The sequence below is a fragment of the Vipera berus genome (assembly GCF_964194415.1).
Source record: "Vipera berus genome assembly, chromosome: 3".
Taxonomy (NCBI): Eukaryota; Metazoa; Chordata; class Lepidosauria; order Squamata; family Viperidae; genus Vipera; species Vipera berus.
The window spans coordinates 196,482,843-196,499,340 of NC_138204.1; the positions used below are offsets into that span (position 1 = coordinate 196,482,843).

At 36.6% G+C, this 16,498-nt stretch overlaps 1 protein-coding gene across 1 annotated transcript in view; it reads right to left on the reverse strand.

The window, feature by feature from the left end:
* ANGPT1 (angiopoietin 1) overlaps positions 1-16,498 on the reverse strand; it is a gene marked incomplete at its 3' end in the record, with an annotated part of 139,648 nt that overhangs the window by 45,147 nt on the left and 78,003 nt on the right. The window contains exon 4 of the mRNA XM_081322522.1: positions 9,116-9,348. Within this exon, the coding sequence (XP_081178648.1) occupies positions 9,116-9,348 (233 nt within the window). The remainder of the gene's footprint in view (positions 1-9,115; positions 9,349-16,498) is intronic.

Consider the following 16,498-nt stretch of genomic DNA (forward strand, 5'->3'; position numbering starts at 1 on the left):
TGATGATTTAACATGTATTTCATACATTCTACTTTCTGTTAAATTACACGTTACAGTGGCAGAGGTTGGAGTCAACCTTTGGAGAAATCCTGGGGCTACTTCCAAACCTGTGGGAGGTCACCTGTGGATCCCATCATCTCGGGCTGAAGATACTGGATTAGTCATCAAATGGGGGACATGGACAGAAAAACTACACCTTGAAAATTAATCTCAGTTAATTCAGCAGAATTTACTTCTAAGTAAACACATACACTAATGATGAAATTGATATAACTCATAACTCCTGTGTTTATCAATTATATCCTTCTTCTAACTGATTATGAATCAAATTTTCTACTGCAAATAATTTTTATAGTTTATGCATATCAAAAAAAAATTATATGCAAACTCAGCTAGTACTTGCAAAACCTGCACTTAAGGTTATATTAGAATCTAAATTAACCTGAAACTCTCAGTGACTGCAATGCTGTTTAGAACTAGATCAAGAAACTTAAATATATTATTAAAACAAAGGGATGATAATTACATTGCTTATATATGTTCTTTCAGCTTTATATCAGGGAGAAATTTGAGAACTGACATTTTTTCATAGTGCTTTCTCTGACTACCTAATACAGGGGTCTTCAAATGTGGACCTTTTATGACTTGTGGACTTCAACTCCAAGAATTCCTCAACCAGGCATGCTGGCTGAGGAATTCTAGGAGCTGAAGTCCACAAGTCATAAAAAAGCCAAGTTTGAAGACCCCTGGCCTAGTATATCTTGATGGAAGATATCTTTTTGCAGATAAAAAAACCTATTTTTTATCCTTCACAATATAGAATCAAGGATTGCTGACGGGCGATTCACAGGGGGAGGGCGTTCTCTGTGGGCGCGCCTGCCCTATGGAATCAACTGCCAACGGAACTCCGGACTGCCCCCGACCTTCGTTCATTTCGCCGGGACCTAAAAACCTGGCTCTTTGAGCTATCTGGTCTGGACTGAGGGGTTTAATGTTTTTAAATTGTGATTTAATTTTTGTGGCTAGACTTAATTTAATTTATTTTAATTTATTTTAATTTTATATTGGATTGTTTTTAAATTTTGCCTTGCAAACCGCCCTGAGTCCTTTGGGAATAGGGCGGTATATAAACCGAATAAATAAATAAATAAATAAATAAATAAATAAATAAATAAATAAATAAATAAATAAATAAATAAATAAATAAATAAATAAATAAATAAATATAAAAAAGTTTGTGGAAATTTCCAGGCCCTTTTCTTAATTTTGATATTTCATTTTGATATTACCCATGGTACAGGTCTAATACATTCCCAGCAGTTAAAACCCATCACCCAAAATTCACTGTGTTCTCTCATGCTGCCAGGTAATGTGAAATGTACATGTGTGACTCCAGCCTGGGGAAAGAATATGCCAGTCCTTACAACAATTGCCTTCTTTTGAATGACTTTTGGCCAATTTCTTTACCCACACAAAATAACCAAACTTAATTTTTTTTTACAGTTAATATTTCTCCAGGATGGATGAAAAAGTGTTTACTTGCTCAAATCTTGCCTCTTAAGATATTTTTTTAAAGAACAACCCTGTGAAGAAGGGTTACATTAAGTTAGGGATGAGGAGGATTGATGAAGGTCTCACTGTTCGTTTTGTATTTATATCAAATGAGTTTCTCAGCATGGTGTGGTGGAACAAAAAGCTTTCTTACAGGTGCCTTTTTCTCCCCCAAACCTGGCGTGAAACAGAGCTGCAAGCGATTGATGTTCTTTAAGGATGCTTTTTCTTTCTCTCCACTTCACACTCTGTGTGTATGACTATGTGAACAAAGAATGATGTTTGCTTTTCTGGCAAAATGCCAACCTGTAATTACTTCAGGATGGAGCCACTTTTTTATTTTTTCAACCAAGTCAAAGGGCTTCCTATGCCAAGAGTCTCTTTCCTCCTGCTGCACCTGGACTGAACTACAATGCAGCTTGCCAAATGCTCCACAGCTGTGCCCTAACCAGCCACCCATCAGCAGGCATTTCCCAAGAAAAAGTCTGCTGGTCAACAGGCAGCTTTAGCTTAGACTCCATGCTGAATATCCTTTCATAGAAAACAGCACTGTAGTCATTAATTGGAGATTTCGGAAGGAAAAAACATATCTCATTGAGAAAGCATGTGCTTTGTAATCTTATGGTCCCAGGTTCAATCCTAGGGCTCTCTAGGTAAAGATTTCTGAAGTCCAAAAAACTGCTTCCCTGTTGAACCAGTAGGCACCTACTGGGCCAGATGGACTACTGGTTGGAGAGACAAAATGGCTGTACAGTTCTTACTGACTTCTTTAAGTTTTGCATAAATCTCAAAAGATGCACCTCCCCGGCCTCCACTGTACACAAAATTTGTATTCTGGATTGAGTTTATTTTCACAAAATGCTTTTCACATAGCTGGGAACTTCTGGCTTTTCAAGAGTGACATAAAATCTTCAAACAAAATCACTTTCAGTTTTTTTCACTACAGATGATTCTGGTTCCAAAAGCATTCCTATGACACAGTAGTTTTCTTAGACTATAATCAAATGGAAAATTCCAACTACACATTCAAAGTGGTGTAATAATCAGCATCATGCTTTGCCCAGAATTGTTTCAAAGCCATTTAATTTCATAGTCATTTGGAGTGTTTGAGGCAGGGTATCAGAAGGGCTATAAAAACAAAGAAGGGCATAAGTATACCACCTCTCTCCAGTGTGTATCTGATGCAGTTTTATTAGAACTCCTGCATTCTTAGTTGGAAAAATTGGCTGGTAATTTTGGAATCAGCAATCTAAACATATTTGGAAAACCACCAAGTGAGCAAAACTATCATGTAGAGAAGGGGTGTCAAACTCGCAATGTCATGTGATGTGTTGCGATGTATCATGACTTTTTTTTCCATTGCCAGCAATGAGGTGGGCACGGTTTCACTGTGACGCATCCAGCCCATGGGCCAGCAGTTTGACACCCCTGATGTAGAGATAGTTAAATGCTGAATGGAACTTAATTAATCTGAAGAAGATAAATTTGGAAATTGAATAATTATAAATTGGTCTCTTAGTGTGTTTGAATAGTCTCAGTAGCCATTCTACTAATTACCTTGCAGATGATTCCCATTTTCTATTGAATATAGGTTAGTGATGTAGCTGATCAAGTCTAATTATTATAATTATTTCTTAGAATCATTTCATAAATTAAATTCTAAGAAACATCTTGGAATGAAATTGTCTAATGTCAGGTGGGAACAATCAGGATCATGCATTAAGTTCCAATTAAGCTCATTTATTGCTTATTGCTATACACAAGAATCTAGTCAACTAACAGCCAACACTAAATTGGCACTAGATAAGAATTAATGAAATTCAATTGCAATGGATTTGGAATGCTTGTGGGATTGTAATGACTCCAGGCTGATTCCTTAGTTCCACCCCCAGGCTCTACCTTCCTTTTCCTACATCTAAGCTGTATGTAACCATGTGGTATAGCATATCATATAAATTATTTAACTATCACTAAAATTGTGACATAATAGTAAAGTTGGAAGGGACCTTGGAGGTCATCTAGTCTGGCCCCCTGCTCAGGCAGGAAACCCTATACCATTTCAGACAAATGGCTGTCCAGTCTCTTCTTAAAAACTTGCAGTGTTGGAGCATTCATCGCTTCTGGAGGCAGGTTGTTCCCCTGATTAATTGTTCTAACTGTCAGGAAGTTTCTCCTTAGTTCTAGGTTGCTTCTCTCCTTGATTAGTTTCCATCCATTGCTTCTTGTCCTGCTTTCAGGCACTTTGGAAAATAGCTTGACTCCCTCTTCTTTGTGGTAGCCCCTGAGATATTGGAACACTGCTATCATGTCCCCCCTCTCTTCATTAAACTAGACATACCCAATTCCAGCAACCGTTCCTTGTATATTTTAGCCTCCTATCCCCTAATCTTCTTTGTTGCTCTTCTCTGTACTCTTTCTAGAGTCTTAACATCTTTTTTACATCGTGGTGACCAAAACTGGATGTAATATTCCAAGTGTGGCCTTACCAAGGCATTGTAAAATGGTATTAATACTTCATGTGATCTTGATTCTATCTCTCTGTTAATGCAGCCTAGCACTGTGTTGGCTTTTTTGGCAGCTGCAGCACACTGCTGGCTCATATTTAAGTAATTGTCCACTAGGACTCTGAGATCCCTCTCACAGTTACTATTATTGAGCAAGGTACCCCTTATACTATACCTGTACATTTGGTTTTTCTTGCCTAAATGCGGAACCTTACTTTTTTCACCATTGAATTTCATTTTGTTAGATAGCGCCCAGTGTTCAAGTCTGTCCAGATCCTCCTGTATCTTAAGCCTCTCCTCTGGAGTATTGGCTATTCCTGCCAGCTTGGTGTCGTCTGCAAATTTGATGAGTTCCCCATCTATCCCCTTGTCCAAATCGTTGATGAAGATGTTGAAAAGCACTGGGCCCAGAACAGAGCCTTGGGGCACCCCACCACACACTTCCCTCCATGAAGATGTGGTTCTATTGAGGACCACATGCTGAGTACGGCTGGTCAGCCAGCTACAAATCCATCTGGTGGTGATGCTATCTAACCCACATTTTTCTATCTTATCAAGTAGTAGGTTGTGATCTACTTTATCAAATGCCTTACTCAAGTCCAAGTAAATTATATCCACAGCATTCCTCTGATCCACTAATTTTGTCACTTGGTCAAAGAATGCAATAAGATTTGTCTGGAATGATCTGTTTTTGACAAACTCATGTTGGCTTTAGTAATGATTTTGTTTGCCTCTAGGTGCTCACTGATTCGTTGTTTGATTATCTTTTCCAGAATCTTCCCAGGTATTGAGGTCAGGCTGATAGGTCTGTAATTTCCTGGATCCATTTTTTCCCCTTTTTTGAAGATGGGAACTATATCAGCTCTTTTCCAGTCCTCTGGTAGTTCCCCAGTGCTCCAAGATCTTTGAAAAATATAGTTCAGTGATTCTGAGAGCACATCTGCCAGTTCCTTGTGAACCTTGGGGTATAATCCATCTGGTACTGGTGATTTGAACTCATCTAGGCTGGACAGGTGCTCACCATTTTCTTGCCTATCTTAACTTGTGCATTGATGTTATATTAGCAGTCATTGCAATAGAATAAAGCAAAGATTATTGTGTAGACTAAGTTAAAAAATTAGTAACATTTATCCAACTGAAAATATGTATTCTACTTATGAAAATTGGGGAAAATATATACATTATTTGATACCACTTACTCAAGAAGAGAAAACACAAAACTAAGCTGAAATAAGTTGAAGTAAGAATAGTGGGTTGAAAAATATTTGATGTTAAGAAAATATAAGATCTTACTACAAACCGTATGATAACCTTTCTGCACCATAAAACATTATACATATATATCTTGTCTAGGATTACTCTGTAATACACATATTTCTACCCAATGAATGTCAATTAGATAATTTAAATTCAGTGAAGCTATTTATAAAGATCTTTTCTCAAGTCAGTGCTATTTAGTAAGAACTGAATTATATTCAAGTTATAAAATTATATTTGTGTTATATCTGTTTCACATTGTTATAACTATTTTTAAAGAGAAAGTATGCTGTAGCCATTCCCCATCTATTATTCAGTCATAACATAATATAGCTATTGCTAAATCCCTGAGCAGGCCCAAACATAAACAAAACTTTATTCATCTCTTTTTTTCAATTGTGCAATCTTTCCCTTACTAAAAAGTTGGATAATTTCCTACTGTGCATTGGCTAAATGCTGTCAACAGGAGCACCCTTGTTCAAAATTATATGAGGATTTCAATTCTCCATAACAATATAGCATTACTGCTGAATGCTTTTGACCACCTGATGATATCATATTTATTATTGACTGATATATGATTCCAGATTGTCTGAAACCCCAAAGCAAAGTCAACAAAAAAGCCTGAGTATTGGTGTAGAATAACAGTATAGAATGAACATTTTTGGTCTGCAAAGAATAAGGGATATAGATCTAATCATATGATATTTATTCCCAATAGTATTTCAAAACTTGTCATCCACCAGTGGAAGCTAATAAGCATGACTTGGATATGAACTAGATTAACATAACAATGACTTTTGGAAAATCTGAGTCTGTGTCTTCATTTATGGACTTCAGAGATGGATCATATATCTTATATAGTCCAAAAGCACTACATGAACACCAAAAGGACATATGAGTAGACTTAGAGCAACCTCAACACTTATAAAAAAACCCATAGGCAATTAATTAGCAGAAAATGAAAGTAATAGTAGTCTTTGCTAAAAAAAAAAAACATAAGAAGACTATTTCAGGAAATGAAATAGAACAACTTAAAGAGTTTGAAATATTTACTAATTGTCCTACCTGCTATTGATTTTTGGAGGTCATATAGATTGCATGAAACAATTAGCCCTAAAGAGTTCAGGAACAACCTAGTGTTTCTTTCAGGCCCAAGGCAAGGAACATATTCCTGCTGCATTTCAGTTATTTGAGGCAAAATTTATAATCCAGATATTTTATGGAACACATTTAGGCCAATTCCCTGATTATGAAACTCCAGAAATGGTCCAAACCAGGTTTATACGATCAATTTTCCATGGATAAAAATGTATATCAAATGCATTCCTTGGGTAGGAAAAATCAGTGAAAGTAGAGGCAAAGGCATGGCTGTTCATATTTAATTTTGGCTCAAATGCCATTTTCCCTCAGCAGGATTGATCCTTCTAATGTTGACAGATCAGTTTCAAAGCTCTTGGTACCTATTAGTCCTCAAAAAAATATGCCTTTTCGGCCTCTCTCTTGACCTGCTATTGTCTTTAGAATATAAAATGACCTGTCAAATTGTGAAAACCAGATTATTGGATGCTAAACAATGGAATGAATTTAGCTTAAATCATATCAAGGAACATTTAAAATACCCTAGATGGAAATCATGTAGATTTTTAACCACACTTATTTCCCATACACAGCAGCAATCCCTTTTTCAGAGTCAGACATGATATATTACCTACAGCAGTTCTCAGTGGTGGATTAGCTAAAATTCCTTTTTCCAGAAGAACCTATCACCACAATTCAAACTTGATAAAAACCACCCAACATGTCTTGTGCACTGTGCATATTATCAAAGTATCCCTCAATCTCTCATCTCTCCCTTGTAATACAAGACAGGAAAATCAGATAAGTTTTATCTTGCTTTCCTCTTATTAGCCTAAGCCTAACATCACATTTAATGGAACTAAATTTGGTGTCACAGCTATTAAAAGTATCTAAAGAAATTACTACAGAATTAGATTTGCTGTAACAAATAATAAATATTATGCCCATGGTGAGTTTTGCTTTCTAGTATGTTATTAGAATTTTACACAAAGTTTAAAAAGTTTACTATGCTACATTATCATAATGCAATTTTGTTGTCCTATTCTTTTATTGTTCTGATCATTGATCAAATAAATATGTGATGTGATGTGAAAAAATACTACTGTTGACTCACCTCAAATATTTTGGGAAGGAAATTAGGATAAGAGGGATATTTTCTCAGCTTCAGAATGATATACAGTATTCCTCCTTCACCCATTATAGCAGACATGTCAAACACAAGGCCCGGGGGCCAGATCCGGCCCATGAAGTGGTTTCATGCGGCCCGCGAAGCCATTCTGGAAACAGTGAGGGAATGGCCCCCACTGCCTCGGCCCTGGCTCAGAGACCCTCCTCCTGCCAGAGACCCTCAGATCTGTCCCACTCCTGCCCAGGCCCCCATAGGCACCCTAAATATGAACGATGTAGAGCTGGCTATGCCCACCCCATAGGCCATATGCACTTTAGCCACGCCCACCCAGTAGGCCACACCCACCCAGGCCACACCCACCCAGCCCCCTGAGGGCAACCACAATGCTGATGCAGCCCTCAATGAAATTGAGTTTGACACCCCTGCATTATAGTAATATAGAATAATCAAGTTTATAGAAGATGTTATTTTAAAATTCTAATTAGATCATATTTTTAAATTCAATGTAACCACAGTTTAAAAACACAATACAAAACAAAATGTGGTATTTAGGTCTGGGAGATACCAACAGAGACAATCCAATTGACTCTGGAAGGGTGTAGCACTTTAATAAAAGGGATCTGCATTTTTATCAGGCTAGGGAATGGAGGCACTTTAAATAGCACCTTTTGGTATGGGCCAGGCTAGCTACAGTTGGTGCCATTTTTCTTTCAAACAACATCAGGGCCTCCACTGATTGCCCACACTGGTCTGAGTAGACTGGATCGATTTGTCAAATGACTACCAGAATAAGAATACAGATGAGCAAAAGTTTAAGGACCACATGATCTGTACAATCTGCAATATGGCAAGAGTCAAACTTCAATGTTTAACCCAAGTCTGGCAAAGAAAAATCGTCTGAAAATTATCAGAATTCACAGATAAAATTTCTCAAGAACCAGCAAGCCTCACCCAATATGATAGAAAATTGTCTGGGTTCCTAGGAGGGAAGCAGTGCATTCCAGAGCAGCAAGAGACAACACAGTCTAGATAATTTATGTGAGAACAAGAGGGAGAAGGTTACTCCTCTCTAATAGTTCTCATTGTTTATGTTTTTAATGCAAACTAGTCTGCTTTAATTTGGCAAGATTTCTGTCTATAAATGAGGAACAATAAATCTGTTTAATAAGATCTCAATATTTTCCATGGTTTTAGCACCTGATACCCAATGTTCTCTTTTCATACTACCAGACCAGTCCAGACCAGACCATTAGCAATGGCTTGTTCTCCTTCCACTCCAAAATGCATCACTTTAATGTAGTCAAATCAAAGGATTTTATACTCTCAAGGAAAACAGATAAAATGTTTTAGCTCTTAGACTGGAAGGGGAACTTATATACCTACTCCCAATGTTGCTGTTCTACAATCATCAATATCAACCCTCACAGCCCATTGGCATTAGTTATGGAAATACAGGCACATTTTTTTGTCCCTTCCTTCTTCTTCCATTAACTAGTTTGGGAAATTGTATACTGGAATGAATAAAGTAATTCATTGCACTAAATATATTCAATCAATTTATTCCTGTTTATTTTTCAAACTGATACCATCTTACCTCCATCTTTAGAACAAATGCTGACCAGGCTGTGGACTGTGTCCATGAGTTCAAGTTGTTGCTTCTGCATAATGCTGTTATTGGTTGTTGCTTTACTTAGTTGCCTCTCAAGTTCTTGGATAATGTAGCTTTGACGAGATACCAAAACTTGCAAGTTCTCTTTTTCCTCTTTTAGTGTATCTAGTTCCTCTTTATGCCTTTCTTCCATTTCAAGAATCTTGTGTTCCAATAGACTGGGGAAACAAACACATTTCAATGTCACATGTTTGTTTTAGCATGAATGAATAGGTAACAGAGATTGGAGATCATGCATATGGATTATGCATGTGGAATGGATCAAGACCTCTTTGTGTCTAACTTAGCTTTCCTGAACCTTATGCCACCCAGACATATTCCCAATCTAGGAGAGTGGTTAAGTACAGCTGACCTATCACCTGTCTTCAAAAATCTGGCTTTGCAAAGGTAAAGGTAAAGGTAAAGGTTCCCCCGCACATGCATGCTAGTCGTTTCTGACTCTAGGGGCCGGTGCTCATCTTCGTTTCAAAGCCGAAGAGCCAGTGCTTGTCTGAGGACATCTCTGTAGTCATGTGGCCGGCATGACTAGATGCCAAAGGCACACGGAATGCTGTTACCTTCCCACCGTAGTGGTCCCTATTTTTCTACTTGCATTTTTACATGCTTTCGAACTGCTAGGTTGGCAGAAGCTGGGACGAGTAACAGGAGGCACTCGGGATTTGACCCGCCAAACTGCCGACCTTCTGATCGACAAGCTCAGCGTCCTAACCCACTGAGCCACCGCGTCCCTTTGCAAAAGACCTATTCTATTCCTACACACAACACACAAACACACATATGCAGATACAGAGAAAGAGAAGGAAACAGCCTGCAGAAGATTAGGCATATAAATTTAATGAGTCATAATAAGTAACAGCAGAGAAACAACTTTAAGCTGTTCACAAATGAAAATAACTGGCATTAAAAATATTTTCCCCTAATGCTTAAGAAAATATAACTTTGGCAGGTGCTGCTATTAGAGTTATACTAACAGATGTAAGTCCAGGATACTTCAGTCCTTAACATTTCCAAATACAGCGATACAGATGTTTTCATTCTTGTCCTTCCTTGTTTTTTCTTTGGTTCTAAATCTCTATCCTACCACCTTCAGTGGACAATTCCTGGTTTATCGTTTTTTGAAAGAGAAAGGAAAAAAAATCCCTATATATTTTCCTTACCCTATTGGTGATTTTATTCCACTTCATAATATCTCAGATTAGTAATTGTTTTTAAGCAAAAGTGTCCCAAAACAAACTTATTAAACTTTTGTACAAGCCTCATAAAAAATAGAGGGAATTTCAAATGAAAAAGATTTGAAACTAGAGTGTCTGAAGGGTAAGGCTGCTAAAAAAATATCAAGACATCACACATAAAAAGGAAGGGGCTAGTCTCTTTCCCACCTCCTCCCCACTGGTACCCCTAGCATTCAAAAACCCAGTGAAGAACATACTCCAGACCTATTCCTGGATATTCTCCACTGTCTGCTCCATTTTGCTGTTCTGCTTTGGCCATAACCTGACACTTAGCAGTGCAATATGGATTACTTCCCATCTGAAAACTAATATCCAGGCAAAGAATAAAGATGACTAGAATGGCAATAGCCATATGGAAAATAAAAAGCAAAAATAAAAGAAAATGCACACATTTTATTAAGATGACAATTTTAAAATGAAACTGCAAAAGTGGAAGCTATGGAAAATATGGTCATATAAGATTTCATTTCTCTTCATATACGAGAAATATAGCCAAGTCCCTTGGAGAATATTTCCTCTTTATCTACACATACAAATGTATTAAGGGTTGAAGGTATTTTAACTTAAGAAAAACTGATTTTACTAAAACGATTTAGTTTCTTTATATAATGTCAGAAGAATGAAAGCATCCGCAATGCTCTCCAAATGCAAGGTTATATGAGGTACATAATGTCTTTAGAGACTATGGAAATGAAAAATGATTTGAAAGAGGTAATCAAAGTAAAATATACAAAGGTTTTTCCAAAGAGAAAATTAGAAGTGACACCAACTTCATATTTTACCCAGCCAGCATTCTTTCCATGAAGCTAGCTTATGTATTTTCAAAAGAGGAACTTCCTTTAAAAATCAAAATCAAAATAGTCCTTCATATAATTCAATTTAACATTTTATTGTATTTTGTTTTAACCCTTTTGCCTTCTTTCCTTATGATATAGAATGCTGAAAGATTTAATCTGATTCATAATTTTTAAAGAGTGTCAGCTCTTTGTTAGAAGTAATTTCACATTTTTGGAGAAATATTACCATATAAATCTAATAAATAATAACAGTGGAAAAAATGTGCACAAAATAAATATTGTATTATTATACATATATCATGAAACACAATATTTTCCTTTTCTTGTCATCCACTTCCTTCTTCACTGTTATCCATTAATGGGACACTTGCTTGTGTAATTAAATTTAACTTGCAAATTTTTGAGACTTTATTTAAGATTTCTTAAATCCAAAGAAAGTAAAACTCACCAGATGTCAAATTAAGCTTGCTGTTTGAATGTCTCTAATATCCACTAAATGATTAAATTGAACATTCAAAAATAATTATTAGAAAATGAGTTTGCCTGGTTTTATCTCCACCACTGCTGAGAGCAAAGATGTCATCAACTCAACTCTTGCAAGGCACTTTGATCTCCTTGTGAGGAACTACTTTTAGAGAATTTGTGGACGATCTTTCAATCTCTCTTTCTCCTGAGAAATTCAGAAAACTAGTTTCCTCACTAATCTTTATTGGAAACATCTTCATTGAGCCGTGACTCGTTCTTGAAACTCTTTACAGGATTTTGTTTGTTTACTGAACATTGCTATTTAATTTATCATCTACTTTATTCTTTTAGTTTGCCTGGCAGTTTGCAAGGGAGAGGGGAAGGAGCAGGGCTTGTAAACATCTCTTTGAACAATGTCTATTTTTGCTACTAGTGTCAGGTGAGGTAGGGGACCTGTGACATTGCTGGGAGAAAAGACTTCAGTTAGTGTAGAAGAATAGCTGAGATAGGCAAATTATGAGCTGGAACTTCATTTCTAAATGCATAGATGCCTACGATTTTTCTTCTTCTCGAAAAAGACATTTTCCTGTATAAATTCATGTTTCTTTTCTGCCCCACTTGTCTATGCACTGAATAAAAGCTTAAAAGATCAGGTCTTCTTTCTTCCTGTGGTTAGAGCCATTATTGAGCCAAGTATAGAAAAAGGAATTGCAGCTGGGAGACTAGGAAGGAAAGTTCATAAACTCCTTGGGTAAACTGGGAATTCTTCTCCAGGGCAGATTTGACAAAAGTTGGAGACAAATATAGCTCTATGAATAGTACTTGTAAGATCAGTGCTATGGGATTCATCTTGCATTTGGGCTTAAGTCCAGTTAGCATCAACTTTATTTCTAGTCACCTGATCACAGAGGTGACTAAGAACAAAAAAGCCTTCATAACATGGCTGCAGTATTTCACCATTGGCTGTGGTGATGCATTTCTAGCAGTTGCCCAATATCTGCATAAAAACTTAGGGTCATAAGAACCTCCCTCATGCCAACTTTCCATTTGGCACTGGTTGGAAATTTAAGTAGTAAAATCTTCCTGTTCTGGTTAAAAAGTTATAAGTATCTCTCCTCTGCTGACTGCTCTTTTGCATCTGTGGGCCAAAAATAATGTTATATCCTCACACTAACCAGCCAGAGATCTATGTGTGATTTAAGATTTAATTTGAGATCCCCTCACTCTCCACTTATTCACATACATCTCAAGGGTCCTCTTATTGTTTTTCTTATGGAGAACAGTTCTGTGGCAAAATGCCTTAAACACAAGTCATTCAACTGAGTCTGGGGATATAATAGCATCCACATATTGTTTGTTCATTAACTATCATAGACCTTCGGTGTTATATATGTCTATTGGTGTGTATATTAGAGAGAGCAAAAGAGACCACTGAATCCGCAAATCTGCTAAAGATACTGGATGTATTTTTTTAAAAAAAATATTACAATGAAACTAAATAAATACTTTGAACATTTTAATAGATGCAGATTGTAAGATCTTACTAAAGGAATATATTAAAAGCTATCAGCTACATATAGCACAAAGTTATAGTAATAATGAGGGAAGAGGGGTTATATCTCCCTTTTGTACAGTTATAATGTGGCTTTTTTATCTTCATTACAGATTTAATACCAGTATTTAATATTCTGCTTCCTACAGAAATATAGAGTCCTGTGTTACTGGAAAAATAAAAACCACATTGAAACTGAAAGAGAGATGCTTGTGTCAGAAACTAGTGTAGTTGTCACGTGCATGGTGTAATACCTAGCAATAGCTATTAATAAACTACTAATAAAATCACTACTTTTATATCTTGTTATTTAATCATATGGCAATGAGTTTCTACTTAAACTCATTTTTTATAAAAACATACTGTTTAACATTGAATATCCTGGACTAACTAGCTATATGAATCAAAGATATTCTGTTCTGTTCCGTTCCATTCTGTTCTGTTTCATTTCATTCCCTCCAAAATGTAAGATCAGGTTTAAAGGACAAGTAGTGGCTAGATATTTTCTGATAAGTACAAATCTAGCTGCACAGCAGAAGCTCATAGGTCTAACACACCTAATTTAACGTTGATCTTTAAAACTCATAATTTGCCTTCAATTTTTATGGCATAGTATGACTGGATTCATTCAGCCCATTATCATGGTTTATCCAGGCATGGATTATCAAATAAACCATAATTGAATATGTTCATACCATATGCTAACCCAAAGCTGAACAACATATAGTGGGAAGTTGTTCGAATCAAACCTTAAGTTAATTAAAAATAGCAATTTATTCGTTGTAGAGTTTTCCAGCAGAATGTCTTGTTTTATCATGTACTGTAAATTGATATAATAAATATGGCAGAGATTTGTAATGGTAGGTATGTTTACTTTTTAAACAACATCCAACATATAATGTCTTCCATTTTCCACAATATTTTAACATGAAAGATGTTAAGGAAGGAGACAGAACATTATACTTACATGCTGCAAATATCTTTTGCCTGAGCATTCTTACATCCTAATTATTTGAAGGATATCCCTTCCTAGTCAGATTTTAGCATTTTTTTAAAATGTAGTGATGATCCTGATGATATCTAGTGTTTCAAAATGTGAGGCAAAAAAGAGGAAGGTCAGACTTAAATTTTTGTCTGCCTTTTTCGGAGACCTTGCCTTTTTTAAAAAAAAAACAACACAAAGTTCTAAACAGTTTAACTAGGGTATATTGTAAGCTTTACACTATGGCTTTTGAAGGGTTACCACTTTAAAAAAAAGGAAGAAAAATGCCATTAATTTCCAACCATTCTAATTAAAAAGGATACATAAAAAGAAAAATGATACACAGATAATGGAGAGGGAGGCAGTATACAGGGTTGAGTTGGTTGGATCTTGACCATGTTAGCTGAAGCTACTTAGACTTCTCTCCACTGGCTAAGAATTTTGAGATACTAACAACATGCTCTACCCAGGAGAGACAAGTGTCCTACAACCATCTTAAGCTCATATGACACAGCCAATGACTGAGAATTGTGGGAGAGATAATCCAAAACAGCAGGAGGCTACTAGCTCACAAGTTAGCCCTGTCACTTTTCAGGAATGTATGGACACTATAATCATTGGTTGTTTATCTTAATAATTCATTACCATTCTCCAAAGACAGACCTTTCCTCCTTTCAATTATTAAAATGCATGAAACCACAAGCCCAGAATTGGAGAAGTGAACTCCCTCTATCCATTTGTGCCTCAGGCTATTCGACAGCATTCCCAGTGGAATGAAGCAATTCACTTTTCAAGTTCAGATAAGTTTCAAAAGATCTTTATGATGTGACACAGGGGCTTGCCAACTGCCTTTTACTGAAGAAGGACAGAAAAAGGAAAAGGCCAAAACAATCTGAGGGAGGTGGGGAAAGCTTCTGAATTGTGACTTACGCCAGCAACCAGCATATGGAAAGTGACAGGGGAACGTCAGATCAGTTGCATGTAGGTCCTTTCCATCCCATCTCTCCATGAGGGAGGAAGAATTCAAATGAAAATATATATATTTAAAAGAAAGAACACTCAAAGTGCACTTTGAGCTAGCAGAAACACAGACACATATATAGCAGACAGTACACAAGCACTCACCTGAGTAGACCCCCACATATTGTATACACAAACTGTACCACAAATATAGAGATAAGTCATGTGCCCATACCCTAAGCTTTCATATGACCTTAGGGAGAAGGTCTGCATGCACACACACACACACACACACACACACACACACACAGCATTTAATTATACAAAAGAAACTGTAGATGCTTCCTATGGCCACTCCTGAATAAGGGACTGCAGTGCATTTAAAATCATGATCTCTATGCTCTCCCTATCTTGTAAATAAAAATAGAAGCATGTCTGTGTTGCAATCTCCATAGAATTGTCAATTAAGTGATTTCAACTTGCAGTTTGCAAGGATGTATTTTTTCTAGGATATACAGTATTTTTGTGTTTGTGTGTGTGTGTGTTCACACAAACTGTGGGAATTACACAATCAACACCCAAATGCTTCACTTTTCAGAGAAACCTTATTCTGCTTTGGTATGGAAAATATTCCGTGGGGGTAAGTCACCCCACCTCCACAAAGCAGTTGTGCATGTTCTGTAAGTGAATAGTGTCTACTTTAGGTAAGCAGAGCAAAATTCTGTGACTGTTGCTCCCTCATTTAGAAATGGGGCACTTTGACCCTTTTTAGAGATGCTTCACACAAATTTTTAAAGAAACAAAGTGCTGTTTGAAATATATATACAGTTTTGTCTGGATTACATCATTTCATTCATTCATTCTTCATTCATTCAGTTTGGAGGGTGCCCACCTCCTTAATGACTCTTGGCAGCCTACAGTTAAAAGAAAAACGTATAATTATATATAAAGAAAAAGAGCTGTCCAGAAGGCTAATTCAATATCACAGAAAACATAGGGTCCCAACAATCATCCTATCTCAAAGCCTGGGAAAACAAGCAGGTTTTGAATAGTTTTCAGAATGTCATTCAGTGGAAGCAAAACGGTTTTCTGGGGAAGGCTCCCAGATGACAACTAACATAGACAAATGCTTCTCCAAGTAAAGAAATTCCACAAAGAAAGAAAATTACAAGTTTATGGAAATGTTCTCTTGGTAGTTGACTTGGTGGTAGTCAAAAGTAGAACATGTCCTTGACAATACTTGTTCTGGATGAGATACCCCTGCAGATGCACAAACCACTGCAGAAATTTTTGGATTGATTTGTTATGATATAAATAATG